Source organism: Mus musculus, chromosome 6 (assembly GCF_000001635.26).
Source record: "Mus musculus strain C57BL/6J chromosome 6, GRCm38.p6 C57BL/6J".
Classification (NCBI taxonomy): domain Eukaryota; kingdom Metazoa; phylum Chordata; class Mammalia; order Rodentia; family Muridae; genus Mus; species Mus musculus.
In genome coordinates, this window is record NC_000072.6 from 128536976 (window position 1) to 128551920 (window position 14945).

Below are 14945 nucleotides of genomic sequence, written 5' to 3' on the forward strand. Positions count from 1 at the left end.
CACACACACACACTCTACTATGTACATAACATTCCCTCCAAATTATTGTGGCCCTTCAGATTCTCCTCAATAACTGTAGTCAGGTGGTCATGTTGGAACAACCAGTAAGGTACCTACTTATCTACCTACCTAAAAGTCTGCAATGAGTTACAGGGTGAAAGCTAAAGTCCTAGTCTGACCCTCAGTCCCCACCTGGTCTGGCATCTGGTGCCCAACCTAGATTTCTTCTGCTGCTCTAATCACACTTAGCTACTCCTCCTTGATTGTACAGCACACCTCTACTTTATGAGTGTGTTTCTTTTCCTTGCTGATATTACAACAGGAATGGTCTTTCCTGAGATATCCATATCATGAACTCTCCTTCCTACCTCAGGCCTTTGCCTAAATGCCATTGCTGCATGAGATTATCCTTAAAGCCATATCTCATTTTTCAGTCTTTCCTGCTCCCGACTCTCGTGTTCTTCTGACCCTCTTCTACACATTATAGCTCCTATAACCTTTATCACCTTCCCATTGCTCATATTCTGTTTATCTATTGTGTCTGCATGTGTAGCCAATCAGAAGGTAAGACCACAAGGATGGCTATTTCTGTGATTTGTTCATTGTTATTCCCTAAACACCAAGGGGATGTCAGCAAATGTCAACACTCAAGCCTAGGGCTCTGTACTAGGTCAACATGACATGGTAGACAAATGCAGGGAGCCCTCCATTGGTCTATCAGAAGGCAGATCAACAATTGGTAGTTGTCTGTTGTTATCAGCATGCCCTTCTTCCTTGCCTATAATTTGAGAAGCCATCTTATTATCTATCTAATGTAACTAGTGAATAGACAAATAAACTGAGAGTTGATCATTTGTTTAGGAAAAAAAAAAGAAGTTTCCTATAAACATATCAAAACAACAGAAAAGCAAAATGTCTCAGTGTTATGTTATTAGGGGCATATTTTCCTTGAGTGGAATCTTTGACAACTCTGCCAGACTGTGTGTGTTTGTGTGGTCTATTTTATTTTATTTTATTTTATTTTATTTTATTTTATTTTAATATTGCTAGTGGTGCTGATGACCTGCTTACATGTTTGAATTGCTGTGTTTGATAAAAATCAAAGAACAGAATCTTAACTAAATGGCGTAAGCCTAGTCACCCACACAGATGGAGGCAAGTGCTCACTGCAATGTCAATCAATAATTGACTTATTGGTTAAATGTGCTTAGGTACTATGAGCATGCTTCCCTGGACAGAGGAAGTACACAGATGAACACATCTAACTACCCCAGTGCTTTATAATTTCAAATTTTGTTGTATCCTGATAGTTTAGGGCAGTGTTCCTCAACCTGTGGATCAAGACTCCTTTGCAGAGGGGTCGAATGGCCCTTTCATAGGGAATCACCCAAAACTATTTGGGATATACAGATATTTATATTATGATTCATAACAGTAGCAGAATTACAGTTATGAAGTAGTGATGAAATAATTTTATGGTTGGGGGGGGTCACCACAGCATGAGGAACTGTACTAACGAGTCACAGCATCAGGAAGGTCTAGGAGATCTTGGTTCCAAACCCTTTAGCTGCATGACTGGAGAATGTGTGGGTTGCCTTTTCCTGTCTGTAAAAGAAACTTAGTGAATCCAGAAGCCTGTGTTCAAGCTGACACAGAAACTTTTCATTTCTATCATTATTTTTCCAGGTCCCTCCCACTTTTCTGTCCTCAATGTAAATTCATTACCTCAGCAGGAATGCTAAGTCAGACAAAGAGTAGATTACAGTATTGCTCTCCAGTTACAAGTGACAAGCTTGAAGCAGTATATATATATATATATATATATATATATATGTGTGTGTGTGTGTGTGTATACACATATATATTTATGTATATATAAATTTTTAAATGGGCACCTTTTACATTTATTTTTTAATGCATTATTTCATTTATTTACATTCCAAATGTTGCCCCCCTCCTGGAGTTCTTCATCCCATCCTCCCTCTCCTTTGCCCCTGAAAGTGTGTTCCCCACACCCCCACTCCCCACCCCCACCATCACCTTGCCACCCCTCCCCAAGCCTCTTCCCTCCCTGGGGCATCAAGTCTCTACAGGATTAGGCACATCCTTTCCTACTGATTTTTAAAAAAGATATATTTTTTTATTATATGCATATGAGTACACTGTAGCTGTCCTCAGACACACCAGAAGAGGGCATTGGAATCCATAACAGATGGTTGTGAGCCACCACGTGGTTGCTGGGAATTGAACTCAGGACCCCTAGAAGGGCAGTCAGTGCTCTTAATCCCTGAGTCATCTTTCCAGCTCCCACAACTGATTTTTTTTTTTTTTTTTTTGGTTTTCTGAGACAGGGTTTCTCTGTATAGCCCTGGCTGTGGCTGTCCTGGAATTCACTTTGTAGACCAGGTTGGTCTCGAACTCAGAAATCCGCCTGCCTCTGCCTCCTGAGTGCTGGGATTAAAGGTGTGCGCCACCACGCCCGGCCCAACTGATTTTTAAAATGACCAAAAGCTCTGAAGTCACCCTCTGAACCCAGTACTCAGTACATCCATCCCTTAACTCAGAGCTCTTTTGTGCTTCCCACCTGCTGTGATTTCCGATTGTTCCCTGAGAGGCCTTGTTTTACTGTGTGTATTTCTGTTGAGCTGAAGCAGAGTACTTTCCTACTTTAATCATCTCCTCCACCTCCACTTCTATTTCGCTCTGTCTTTGGGATTCCAGTTCTGTACAGTTCAGGTGCCCAAACTTGAGGTTAAACTTGACAGAAATGAAGCAAATCATTCGGTTGCTCTCAAAACCCTGAGACTTCTATAATGGAAACAACAAAGAATAGAAAACAGTGGCCTCAGACTTAAAATGATGCCATTTAATGGAAGGAAGGAAGGAAGGAAGGAAGGAAGGAAGGAAGGAAAGAAGGAAGGAAGGAAGTGAAGCTGACAAGAAGTCATTGTGATGGGAGAGTCTTCAGGATGGGAGGTGCTTGATCAGGCTCTTGGTAGGATGGTGACCAGGAGAACAGTTTATTCAAAGAAATAGTCTCATACCTGCAATTTAAAGCATAGTTTAAACAGTAAATACACATGTATCTCTCTCTCTCTCTCTCTTTCTCTCTCTCTCTCTCTCTCTCACACACACACACACACACACACACACAGAGCTCTATAAACATAGCATGCATGCTGATATATAAGTGCATGTACATATATATTTTTAACCTGCCAAGGTATTAAGAAAAACATGAGAGGCTTGAAGAGTCGTATGCATGGCTTCTGTAAAATGTCCTTACTTTTTTTTTTCTTTTTTTCTGTGCGCTTCTTTGTTTTATTGGGAATCCGAAATGCTATTGATGTTGTAAGAATCAAAAGCATATTCACCTGGAAAATAAAAAGAGCATTTGTCTTTACCAGGTCTCCAACTGTGTGTGAGACACTAAATCTTATCTTTCCAATAATTTCTCAAGAGAAGTAGTCACCTATCCATTTTATCAAGCCTTAAATATTCTACTAAAGGAAGTCATCTGATGGAGTGCATTATGTTAGTAAAGGACAGACCATGCTCATCTCCTAGACAGACTTTGTATGCATCCAACAAGAAACTAACCAAGCTCACTTCCCAGAGGACATATCATGGTCTCCACAAGTCACTGATTCGAAGCATAATCTATATCATTTTCTTCCTATAATGCTTTCTCTTCCATTCTTAAGTTGAAATCATAGAAGCACCATGCAATCATAAGTTTTTGACTCAGTAACAATGATGATGAAAAAGGCTTGGAAGGTTAGCATCATTTATATTCAAATTAAGGATGAATCTTTTCACAATACAGCCAAGAGATTCTAAGTGTTTGGATACCTTGGGAACTGACACAGTCAGAATCCACATCATGGAATAAAAAAAAAAATTATCCTCAAACATGAAACCATCGCTTGTTCACTTTTTGAAGATGGATTGTGATGGTTTGGGGGTATACCATGGGTCAGAGAGTGTGAGCTCCAGGCTTGTTCACTGGCTGTGATGCGGTTGTTTACCTTTTTCATAGCTGTAGACCGTGACTGGGGCTGGCTGGATATTGGCCACATGGTTAGTTTGTTCAATGGAGAAGGTGAGGCTGGTTGCTTCCTTGGGAACCTAGGAAGACATGAATGATAAGCAAGTCCTAATAGGTCAGAAAAGAGAAAGTCACCGAGACACTCACTCCATGAGCTCGTGACCTATGCAACTTAGACACCAAGCCCACCACTAGATTATATGATAGCAAAACAACGAGTTAGCTGACATTAAATCTTGTAAACATTTAAGCTGCACTGCTCATATTAAGGTGTGTAGGTGCTTATATTAAGGAATGTACTCAAACATGTTAGAGTGTGTAGGTTGGTGTGAGCGGGAATGATGTATGTGTGGAAAGAGTGCTTTGAAAGTCATACCACAGTTTGGAGTTTCTCATGCCCAAAATAAAAATAGAATTACGATACAATTCAGAAAGCCTGCTTGAGAGGATGCATCCAAGAGGAATTAGATTATTGTCTTGAAAAGGCACTGCCATGCTCACTTCAACATTGGTCACAATTGCCAAGGTACCGAAATAATCCATGTCCGTTTACTAACAGATTGGTGGATACTAAAGCCGTGGCATGTGCGAGATAGGAAATTATTTGGCATTTTTGAAGACGGACACATTTCACTATTGACAATGGATATCCACTAGGCAGGGAGAGCCAGTTTTCTTCAGAGGTTTGGTTTGTGGTAGATTGCACACGTCACAATGGATGGTTCCATATTCATTTGCATATGGGCATTACTAATTAGACTTGGTGGGTTACTTAAAAGAGGACATGATGTAGGGAGTGTGTGTGTGTGTGTGTGTGTGTATGCAGTGTGTGTGTGTGCATGTGCGTGTGTGTGTATGCAGTGTGTGTGTGTGTGCGTGTGTGTGTGTGTGTGTGTATGCAGTGTGTGTGTGTGTGTGTGCGTGCGCGTGTGCGTGTGCGTGTGCGTGTGTGTGTGTGTGTGTGTGTATGCAGTGTGTGTGTGTGCATGTGCGTGTGTGTGTATGCAGTGTGTGTGTGTGTGCGTGTGTGTGTGTATGCAGTGTGTGTGTGTGTGTGTGTGTGTGCGCGTGTGCGTGCGCGTGTGCGTGTGTGTGTGTGTGGTCCTGGGAGGACGTGCAGGGGATGAAGAATGAATATAACCAAAATACATGTGTTTGAAATTAAGTAAGAATAAATTTAAAAACATTATGCCAAAAAGGTTATTTTATGAAGAGAGGATTGTTAACTGGCTTGTTTGTAGTAATCAACTCACAAGTGGTGGCGCACGCCTTTAGTCCCAGCACTTGGGAGGCAGAGGCAGGCAGATTTCTGAGTTCGAGGCCAGCCTGGTCTACAAAGTGAGTTCCAGGACAGCCAGGACTACAGAGAAACCCTGTCTCAAAACAAAACAAAACAAAACAAAACAACCAAAAAAACCTCACATTTGCATGTCAAAATTTCACAGTATATATATTAACTATATATAGTTTAAGCAATAAAAAAATCATGTCTTCTTCATTGGAGTTCAAGCTGTAGAAGAATTTTCATCTCTGTAACTGACTATATTACCTTCTATAAGGATTAAAGATGTTTCTAAACATGTGTCAGGCAACCATGGCTTACATAAAATAACTTGTCAATACAAAGGATATGATTAGTGAGACAGAACATAGCCTATATTCCATATCTCATTTAAACACTAAGGTCTTTCACACGTCCATACTAAATAGAAGCTTTCAAACACCCTTCAGAAGACAAAGCCATGAAACAAAACTCAGAAACAAAGTCATGAAAGAAAAAAAAAAACCAAAACTATTGTTGTTGAACTTACATTTTCCAAGTAGAACAGAACGTGGCCATTCTTTATGTCCGTCTTCGTTACTTGACTATTGAATTTAAGCTTTGAAGAGATTGACAAGAAGGGTTGAGGGTCAGAATACCTGAGTCCCCCTCTAGAAATGAGCTCTGTGCTGTCTGTTCAGGGAACGTTCCCTTTGTACCTCAGTGTTTCGGTGAATTTACAAGGGAACCCGGCAAAGAAACACATGATGAACAGTGGGCATAATGACTCTGCATTTCTGCAGAATAAAAATATCATCTCTCCTATTCCAGTACAGACTAAATACAAACGTGAACTCTGAAGAAATGTGCTTAGATGATGAAGGATCCCATTATTTCCATTATCCCATTATTATTTTATGCACTCTCACTCTCTCTGTGCTGGGGAGCAGGGCCACCCTTATTTACCTCCTCGGTGGATGAGACGACAGGAGTAAAGCCAGAGAGCATCTTCACATCCACAAGGACTGTAACTGAGCTTTCACGAGCTCCAGTGTAGCTGAAGTGAGAAAGCAAACATCTCTCTACCTGGGCTTAGAAACGTGAGCTCTCTCGGGGAGGGTGGCAGGTGGGCATGCGCACTAACAAGCTTGCAGTCTGGAGCGCTGCCATAAACTAGAAAGGGAGGAGCTGAGAAACCTCAGCCTCAACTGTTTGAGCGCAGTCGCAGCCCAGTGACAGTGGTCGAGATGCCGGGTGGGTGAGGTGACATCAGCTGGTTCCGATCATGACCTCTGTGAACGCAAAGCCTCCCCAAATCTCACAAAGTCTACAGACAGAACTGCCTTGTTTACATGGTGTGCGTTCCTGTCAGCTTTAGATCTGCTCAACACTGGAAGATTGCTTCCACCCTCTTAATCGGCCAGCAAGATAACAGCTTTCAGGTGTACATATGTGCGTAGATATTGCAGAAGGTCTTTCTAATAAGCCAGTATCTAAAAAGGGCAGTGACGTGGCTATGCAGCAGATTGCCCGTGGGACTCACCGTGGTCACTGTCATTCAGATTTGGTTTACTTCAGTCCTATTTGAAACAACTCTTTGATAGAGTTCACTAACCTGGGAGCGAATGTCAAAAACGTTACACATACGTGAGGGTCACCGTGAGTTCAAACTTGGTCTGGAATTCATCTGAAGAGTTGCTTTTTCCAGTTTTCACGGAAAGGGAAAATCCTGAGGCCTCCTTAGGAAGTGGCACGTTGTACCTGAGGGTGGCCTGGGAAGAAGGAAGACATCTTGAAAATCATCCTGCAGTAAACACTGAAGAACCTGTTATCTGTATAACTCCATTATTAATGTGCTTTATAGTGTTATCATCAGGGAACCAGGATCAACGAAATGTTTATGGGGACAGCGTGATGATGTGACTGGCTGAGGGCAGAATGCTTTCTATCAGAAGAACCAATTTAATTACTAAAAATGTTTAATTTATATATGTGTGTGTGTTGGGGGGACTAGAAAGAACATTATGAAATGGAAAGAAGAGCTCTTATTTGGGGAGATAGTGGGGTGCATATGACATGAAAGCAGAAGGGGGATATTGCTGGGGTGGTCCTTCAACAAAAGGGGGTAAGGGGGGTGATGGGAGTAGGGAAGGAAGACAAATAACAAAGCAGGCATGAACATGCTATCAGGAAACTTATTACTCCGTATGCCAACTTTACTATTTTTTTTAAAGATTTTTTAATTTAATTTTATGTGTGTGGGTGTTTTGCCTGCAGCTATGCGCCACATAGTGATGTTCAGTGCTGACAGAGGCCAGAGGAAGGCATCAGAGCTCCTGGAATTGGAGTTGTGGCCCCCATGTGGCTGCTTAGAATTGAACCCTGATCCTCTAAAAGAACAGCCAATGTTCTTAACTACAGAATCATCTCTCCAGTCCCTAAATGTTAACTTTGAAAAATAATAAAAATGTGAGTAACTTCTCTATCATGTATGTTGCATTTTCTGCTGTTGATTAGAAAAATATGAGAGAAGCAGGAAACAGGAAGAGTCAAAATGACAAAACACATCACACATAGCTGAACACTAGTCTGGATTCTTACAGACAGGCTCAGTTCTCCTGTGAGGAAGGCTTCCAGTACCTGGATAAATGAGCATCCATCTCCTTCTACATCCACTGTGTATTGTTGGTGGCCTTTGGATACTTTTGAGTGCTGGACCAGAAGGCGTTTATTTCTGTTAACATAGAAAACCTCCTCAGACTCCTCTGAGCTCAGCGTGATGGTGTTTTGAGGGTTAGAGCCGGTTAACTTCATGTATTGGGTTAGAGCGAGAAGGCACACTGTGGTGTCCTGAACAGAACAGTGGTATAGGTCAGCCATTGTTGACCACGAACTTTCCATCAGTCTCCATAAACATTCCTGAAGCTTCCAATAGGACACAAATTGATGCCACAAACACCAGAGAGTGCTTAGTTGTGTGAGTTGCTGTCAGTTCATTGTCTTTAGCAAATTAATTGGATTTTAGTTTTCTGAAATTTTTTAAAAAATAAATCACCATCTCTACTGCTGATATCATGTCAAATCTAGTCAGAAAGTGAAGGTACCACACAGTGTGATGACTACACTTCTGTCTCCTTATTCTCAAAGAGGGACAAAAATCAAAAAGGAGTCTTTGGAAATTCATCACCCTGCCCTCTCATGGGGACTCAGCCTTAAAGGAGGAGAGAAAATGGGGTTGTCCTCATTAAATGAAACTCTATTTCCCCTGACTTTCAGTTCTCCCTGTTAGGGAAGGGATCACCCATGGCTTCATGGCCATTCGTTTTCTTGTTTTCTGTTCCCATTTTTGCTTTCTCTGATGTAGAGACCACAGAAGCATAGAGGAAGCTCTATTCCAAATTGACAAGTGCTTTGACCATTATACCGTCAGATATCTACAGTACATAGATCATAGATATTCAGATATCTAAGTACTCTGTTCTTACGAAGAAAATCTCTTCTGGACGTCCATTCTGCTTTCTACTCTGCAATGGAGACACAGTTGGCCTAAATTCCTTAAAAGGAAACTCTCATCTATCACCTAAAATAGAGTGTCCTTGCAAGAGTGTCTGAAACACAAGGATGAGCCCGTGAATATTCTGAGTATGATTCAGAATATGAAATGTGAGGGCTGGAGACATGGCTCAATGGTTAATAGCACTGTTGCTCTTGCAGAGGACCTAGGTTCGATTCCCAGCACCCCCAGGGTGGCTAACGAGCATCTCTAACTCCAGATCAAGGTGATTCAATGTATGTGGTGCACACACGTGCAAAACATTCGTATACACAAAGCAAAATGCATACATCTTTAAAAAGGTTATCTAATGCTTTTCACCTCAGAAGCTCTGTTATTGTGACAATTGTGATTATCGTCTGGAGTGTCATCCTCTGCATTAAAAACATTCACCCTGTCTCAGCCAATCACCTGCATGGCAGAGAAGCCTCCATGGGAGTTCATCCGCTGGGCAAGCCACTGCACAATCTTGCTGGCATAATCAAGGTCCTGAGTGTCCTGGGAAAGGACAGCCAGCAGCACATAGCACGTCTTCTCTGTCTCACCAGAAAGTGCCGAAGGAATGAATGATGGAGAGTTGTCTGTCTCGGGTTTCTCATCTCTCTCCCAGTATATCATATTATCTGAGGAAGTGGGGTAAAAATCAGCCTCTATACAAAGAGTTTCCACAAGTCCTTAAAACAAGCTCCTATAAGTTACCCACTCAGAGGGGACAGGTTCTATTCTTTGGATTCCTGCTGTGGTCTGAATCTTAAATGCATGCACTGAAGCTTTGGCCTCAGCTTTCAGGACCTTTAAAGAGGGGATAAGGTTAAAATGAGTTTCCTAAGATGGTACATGATCCAATTGGATGGTGATTATGAGAAGATGAAATATGGACAAATAAAAGGGAGCCAAGAGTGTTCACACACAGAGGGCAGACATAAAGGCAGAGGAAGAAGCCATCCACTTCAGGCAAAGAGCCCATACTTCCTGCTATCAGGATCTTACACTTCTACCCTCTAGAGAGAAAAGCATTCTGAGTTTTAAGTAAACCAGTCTGTGGTATTTTCTTATGGGTGACCCTGGGCAATAAATATGACATCTCCTTAGGGTGTTAAGTAGTCTCAGAAGTAATTATTGTCTGCAGCATGCTTAATTTCCTTTCCTTCATGCACTGAGAAAAATCGGTGGAAAACAGAAAGGGGGAAATTAAGTCATCTGGTAATCTTTGACGACAGAGATGCTGACATGTTCCAGAGACGCCAAAGCGCTTGGTGGAGGGAGGGTTCAATCCAATCTCTCAGTAGGCTCTGAGACAAATTGGTAATAAGACTTACTTGTTTTTGTAGCAGATTTGTCCAGGATTGAGAGTAAGGATTTCGCTTGCTGTTCTTTCCCAGCTAATGCAAATACATAAGCCAGAATAGCTTGCGTGTAGCCATTGGTGACACCATTCGAAAATGCCTCTTCCAGGCAATAGAGACCATTGCGGAGGGCAGGAAACTAGTTGGGGTTGGGGGAAAGATATGCTTGTAAGTAACACCCCAACATTTCAGGAGTTTACCGAATACTTAAGCTAACTTCTCTTATAACATATATACTATATCCTGGAAGCACATTTCACATCCAAATCTACCATATATAGATTTTACAAATAAACCTATCATATAGATTCACACATTATAATCTTAAAACAACATAAATTTGGACTACTATTTTAGAAAGGGGAAACAAAATTTAAGGAGTAAAGTGCTTTACCATCAAATCAGCAATCTTTTAGATATAATATAAACTTCTTTCATGTCACAAAATGTATAATTATATGTGTATGTGTGTGCATAGCCATGTGTGTGTGCATGTGTCATGGTGGCCAGAGGACAGATTTGGGTGGCAACCTAAAGACCACTGATTACCTCATTTGAGATGTCTCTCTTTAGCTGGGCCTCACCAATTTTATTAGCCTTGCTGGCCAGCAAGTCCCAAGATCCTCTTTTCCCTGTTTCCTCAGTAATAGGATGATAGGCACGTGCCTCCACGTTCCCTGCATTTGTTCGTGGGTTCTAGGAACCAAACTTGGGTCCTCGTGCATGTGAGGTAAGTACTTTAGTAAGTGACCTAACTCCCCAGGTCACATATAGTTATTATTGTTTTTTAGACCTAAAATGTTTCACTTTCATGCTTTAAATAGAGGTTTGCACTTGAAGGTGTACTAACGACTCTGGAAACACATAGTTTCTGTTTTAGGAACAGATTTGGTAAATGGATAGGCCATGGGTTGAAACCATATTGAAAATGCTTTAGTGACTTGAAAACAAACATCTAGACTATGACTTTAATGAGAGCAGACATTCTTCTTCAGTGAGAGTTGCTTTTGAGTTTGGGTCAGGCTATAATAGGCAAGAGTGGCCTCAAATGTCATGATCCTTTTGCCATGGTGTCCTGAACACCAGAATTACCACTAATACTGGTGTGTGCCATCATTCCTGCTAGAGCAGATGTTCATAATCTGAAGTTCCTGGCTGCACTTCAGGGAACGTATAAATAGCCTAGATCATATGAAAAACTGAGTTTTCTCAAGAGTGTATCCAACCTGGTGGGGACCTCAATTCTATCCATCAAAAGTATCAGTGAATCAAAAGAATTTTGAACATCGTCAGTTTAAAGGATGGTAATGAATTAAATGTTGTCCTGGTATCTTATCCTGTCTAAGGATTTCATCCTGATTCTAGGATCTCTCTAAGGTGCATCCAGCAGAGGGAGGCCAGAGATGATGAGAATCCATACGCTGGCATTGAGTCCAACTTCAAGGAACACCCCGACGACGTACGCAGTGAGCGCAATATCTTCCTGGTCACCCTCACGGCCCTGAAAACAAAGGAACAGGTCAGGAGAGCAGACCACGGTACAACAGCCGTGTTCCTGGACTGAGACTAACTAGGGGAAAGTGCTTGAGCAAACAACCTTAGTCACAAAAACACTTTAACATATACTGTTCAAAGTAGGTAAATAGTAGTCATGCTATCTGGTGAGACCCATTAAATTCAAGTTTAAGTATACGTATGTTGTGCATAGTATTCTGTGGCCTGGTGTTTGGCTTGCATTCTAAGCAGTCCACGTAGATGTTTTGGCATTAATCTGAACAAAGCAAAGAAACACTTTGCTGATGGGTGAGACAGAAGGGAGATGAAAGACCTAGGTGGTTGTCGAGGGGTTGGAATGTTGCAGGTCCAGAGCTAGTTCAACCGTCTTTAACCTCCTAAGTTCCTTGTTCCCCTCTGTGACTAACAGACAAAACCTTTGGGAATGTATTAATTTCACAAATCCCTAGTTTCCACTGATAAAAGGCTAAGAGTGTCATCAAATAGCTTCTGAGTCTCATGCTTTGCTGTGACAGCCTACTTAGTGGTAATCAATGTATTTGAAAAGTTCACAGAGTTATGACTTTCTTTGTTCTGGTACTTAAAAAGAAATCTTAACAAAAAAAAAAATTGCAACATGGAATTTGGAGTGACCTAAATCTGTGTTCCTGGACCATGATCTCTCATGCTTGGCTTCAGAATAAATTATCTCCTATTTTCTATCTGAGACCTTGATTTGAACCTCAGGAATAAGACGTGGAAAGAAATTCCTCAGACACTCAACTCTGCCTCCCTTCCATGTATTGTCTAACTCCGAATTCCCAGGTGCTTTCTCTCTCTACTTAGTCCCTTTCCCTTCCTCCTCCCAGTTTAATAACTGCAGAAGCCACACTCAACAAAAGACATATGCAGGCTCTGGTTAAACATTCACGAAGCAGGACAAATGTTCACGGAGAGGACACACGTGACACACACAAGAGAGACCTGTGACTACGGCTGACTCAGAAGGTGTGGCATCCCCAAGGATGATGCATTCCAGAGGAGGGAAGGCAGCAGAGGCTGAGCAGAGAAACTGGGGAAGAAAGCCTCCTTGGGAGTCCCGTACCTCCTGAGCCGTGTCGACATGCTTCTCGTCCCTTCTAAAGCATCCATTTGATTTCTGTTTCTTTACAAGCCAGATTAACGTCTGTTTGGGGACTGTCTCTTCGATGAAAATATATTCCTTCATTTTCTCAACTGTCTTGAAAGAAAGGGCACTGAGCCTGTAATGGGACCAACAAAGCAAATGTTAGAGTGAAGATGTCACCACGCCACAGGTTCACCAGCACTGTTCCCTTTGGTAAAGCATTCATACTTGTCTAATGTTGACACTTAACTAGTCTTGATTGACAGTGGCTCTTTTATTGGGGTCAATAAAATATGGTGAACAGCAAATCTGTAGAAAATAGAGCAGGTGGATTTTGGCCACTCAAAGGTCTGGCAGTATAGTCCATTTGATTACACATGCCCAGAAACAGGACTGGTATGGTCTAGAACTAGGATACTATGGGGCCTTCTAGTTCCCCTTTCCAGTATCTAAATGAGACTGAGAGGTACAGAGTAAGATGTGACACTTGCCATGGAGCTCATACGCTGTGTCATCACAGAAAGCTGTCACTAAGTGATCAGACAGCCAAGCAAGTTTGTGAGACGATGGGGATATTGCTGCATCAGGCTATTGGTAGTGAGTGTTTGCAGTGGGTTTTATTCTCAAAACCCGCTTGGCTGGGAAACCCCTCCCTGAGCCCTGGCTTCTCTCAGCTTCTTGCTAGTCCTGTTTAGAAAATAACTTATATTATTGAAAACAAAGGGCTTTCTCCTCAATTTCTTTCTTTCTTTTTCTTCCTTATTTCTATTTTTAAATTCACGTACATCCCGATCACAGCTCCCCTCGCTCCTCTCCTCCCAGTCTCATCCTTACAAACCCCTCCCCCCATTGCTCTCTCTCCTTCTCCTTGGAGAACCCCCTCCCATTGGGGAAAATAAAGTTTTAATTGCTCACCATGTGCTCCCTTCCTGGTTGCTCTGGCAGAACACATCGTAGGACCCATCATAGTTTTTGAAAGACAAGTGATTTTGGTAACCTAAAACACAACAGAGCAGGAAGCTGTGTCTTAGCCTGGGAGAGAAGGAGAAGCCTGAAACACACTGGGTGAATACAAGACCTGGGCAGGGCTACTGTGACCACTTCAGTGTTGGTCCCTGAAACTCCAGGTTGTTCAGCTCTGTGTAGAGAGAGAATGCCTTACTTAAAAGCTGGCTCCGCCCTGCACTTAGCAATCAGTACCTTCCCTTAAGGTTATGTCTCTGTCCTGCACTTAGCAATCAGTACCTTAAGCTGGCTCTGAACTATACTTAGCAATCAGTACCTTCCCTTAAGGTTATGGCTCTGCACTGTACTTAGCAATCAGTACCTAAAGCTGGCTCCAAACTGTACTTAGCAATCAGTACCTTCCCCTAAGTTTATTTTACTTCACTCAGTTTTACCTTCCTATGAGGAAAACCCAAAGTGCATTTCCTCCTGGACGTGTCCTCAATATCCCATTTTAATGTCGCATGTATGTATCTCTCAACATTCATATTCAATCCCATCACTGTTTGGAACTCAGCCAAGCAGGTAGTTCTACGGGCTGATGAATGACTCATTTTCAGACACTGTTCCCAGCAACAACAAACAAGATAGTACGGTAACTATGACACATTTACAAATTCATTGATATTAACTCTGTGACTGTCAAGGTCCAGGGGACATCTCAGAGGAAAAGACAGAAAGATTGCAAGAGCCCGATGATGGGAGAGGGGTGTGTGCTATGGAATGCTGTCTCCAGAGTGTGACATGACCATTACAACTGTGAGCTCATATGAGTTGTGGTTGCCTGTACAAGGCCTACAGAAGATCAAGCCTGTCAAAACCCTGGCATAGATGGGGTAGAGGATTTCCAGGCTCAGTTCTGTGTTAAGGAGCTATTGGTAGTAAGTGTTTGCAGCAGGTGGGGGACACGTTGTTTACTGAGGGTGTGGCCATCTCCTTCTATTCCAGGAGAGGGCCCTATACCATGCGCATATGGACTGTGCTATCTGGAATGGGTGGGTTATAAAAATAAAAACTACAAAACTTGGAGGGGCCGTGTTGGGGAGGGTAAGGTGGAAGCTGAAGGAGACGTAGAAATGGGTATGACCACACTGTGTTGTATGATGTATGAA

At 42.1% G+C, this 14945-nt stretch overlaps 1 protein-coding gene across 1 annotated transcript in view; it reads right to left on the bottom strand.

Moving 5' to 3' along the window:
• Positions 1–2846: 2846 nt before the first annotated feature.
• The window catches only part of A2ml1 (alpha-2-macroglobulin like 1), a 41785-nt gene continuing 29686 nt past the window's right edge, over positions 2847–14945 (bottom strand). The window contains exons 25-36 of the mRNA NM_001001179.3: positions 13744–13825; positions 12808–12964; positions 11629–11709; positions 10182–10347; positions 9274–9485; positions 7950–8159; positions 6957–7081; positions 6276–6366; positions 5860–5928; positions 4029–4128; positions 3287–3374; positions 2847–3044 (exon numbers count right to left, since the gene is read on the bottom strand). Coding sequence (NP_001001179.2) covers positions 3322–3374; positions 4029–4128; positions 5860–5928; positions 6276–6366; positions 6957–7081; positions 7950–8159; positions 9274–9485; positions 10182–10347; positions 11629–11709; positions 12808–12964; positions 13744–13825 — 1346 coding nt within the window. The 3' untranslated portion in view covers positions 2847–3044; positions 3287–3321. The remainder of the gene's footprint in view (positions 3045–3286; positions 3375–4028; positions 4129–5859; positions 5929–6275; positions 6367–6956; positions 7082–7949; positions 8160–9273; positions 9486–10181; positions 10348–11628; positions 11710–12807; positions 12965–13743; positions 13826–14945) is intronic.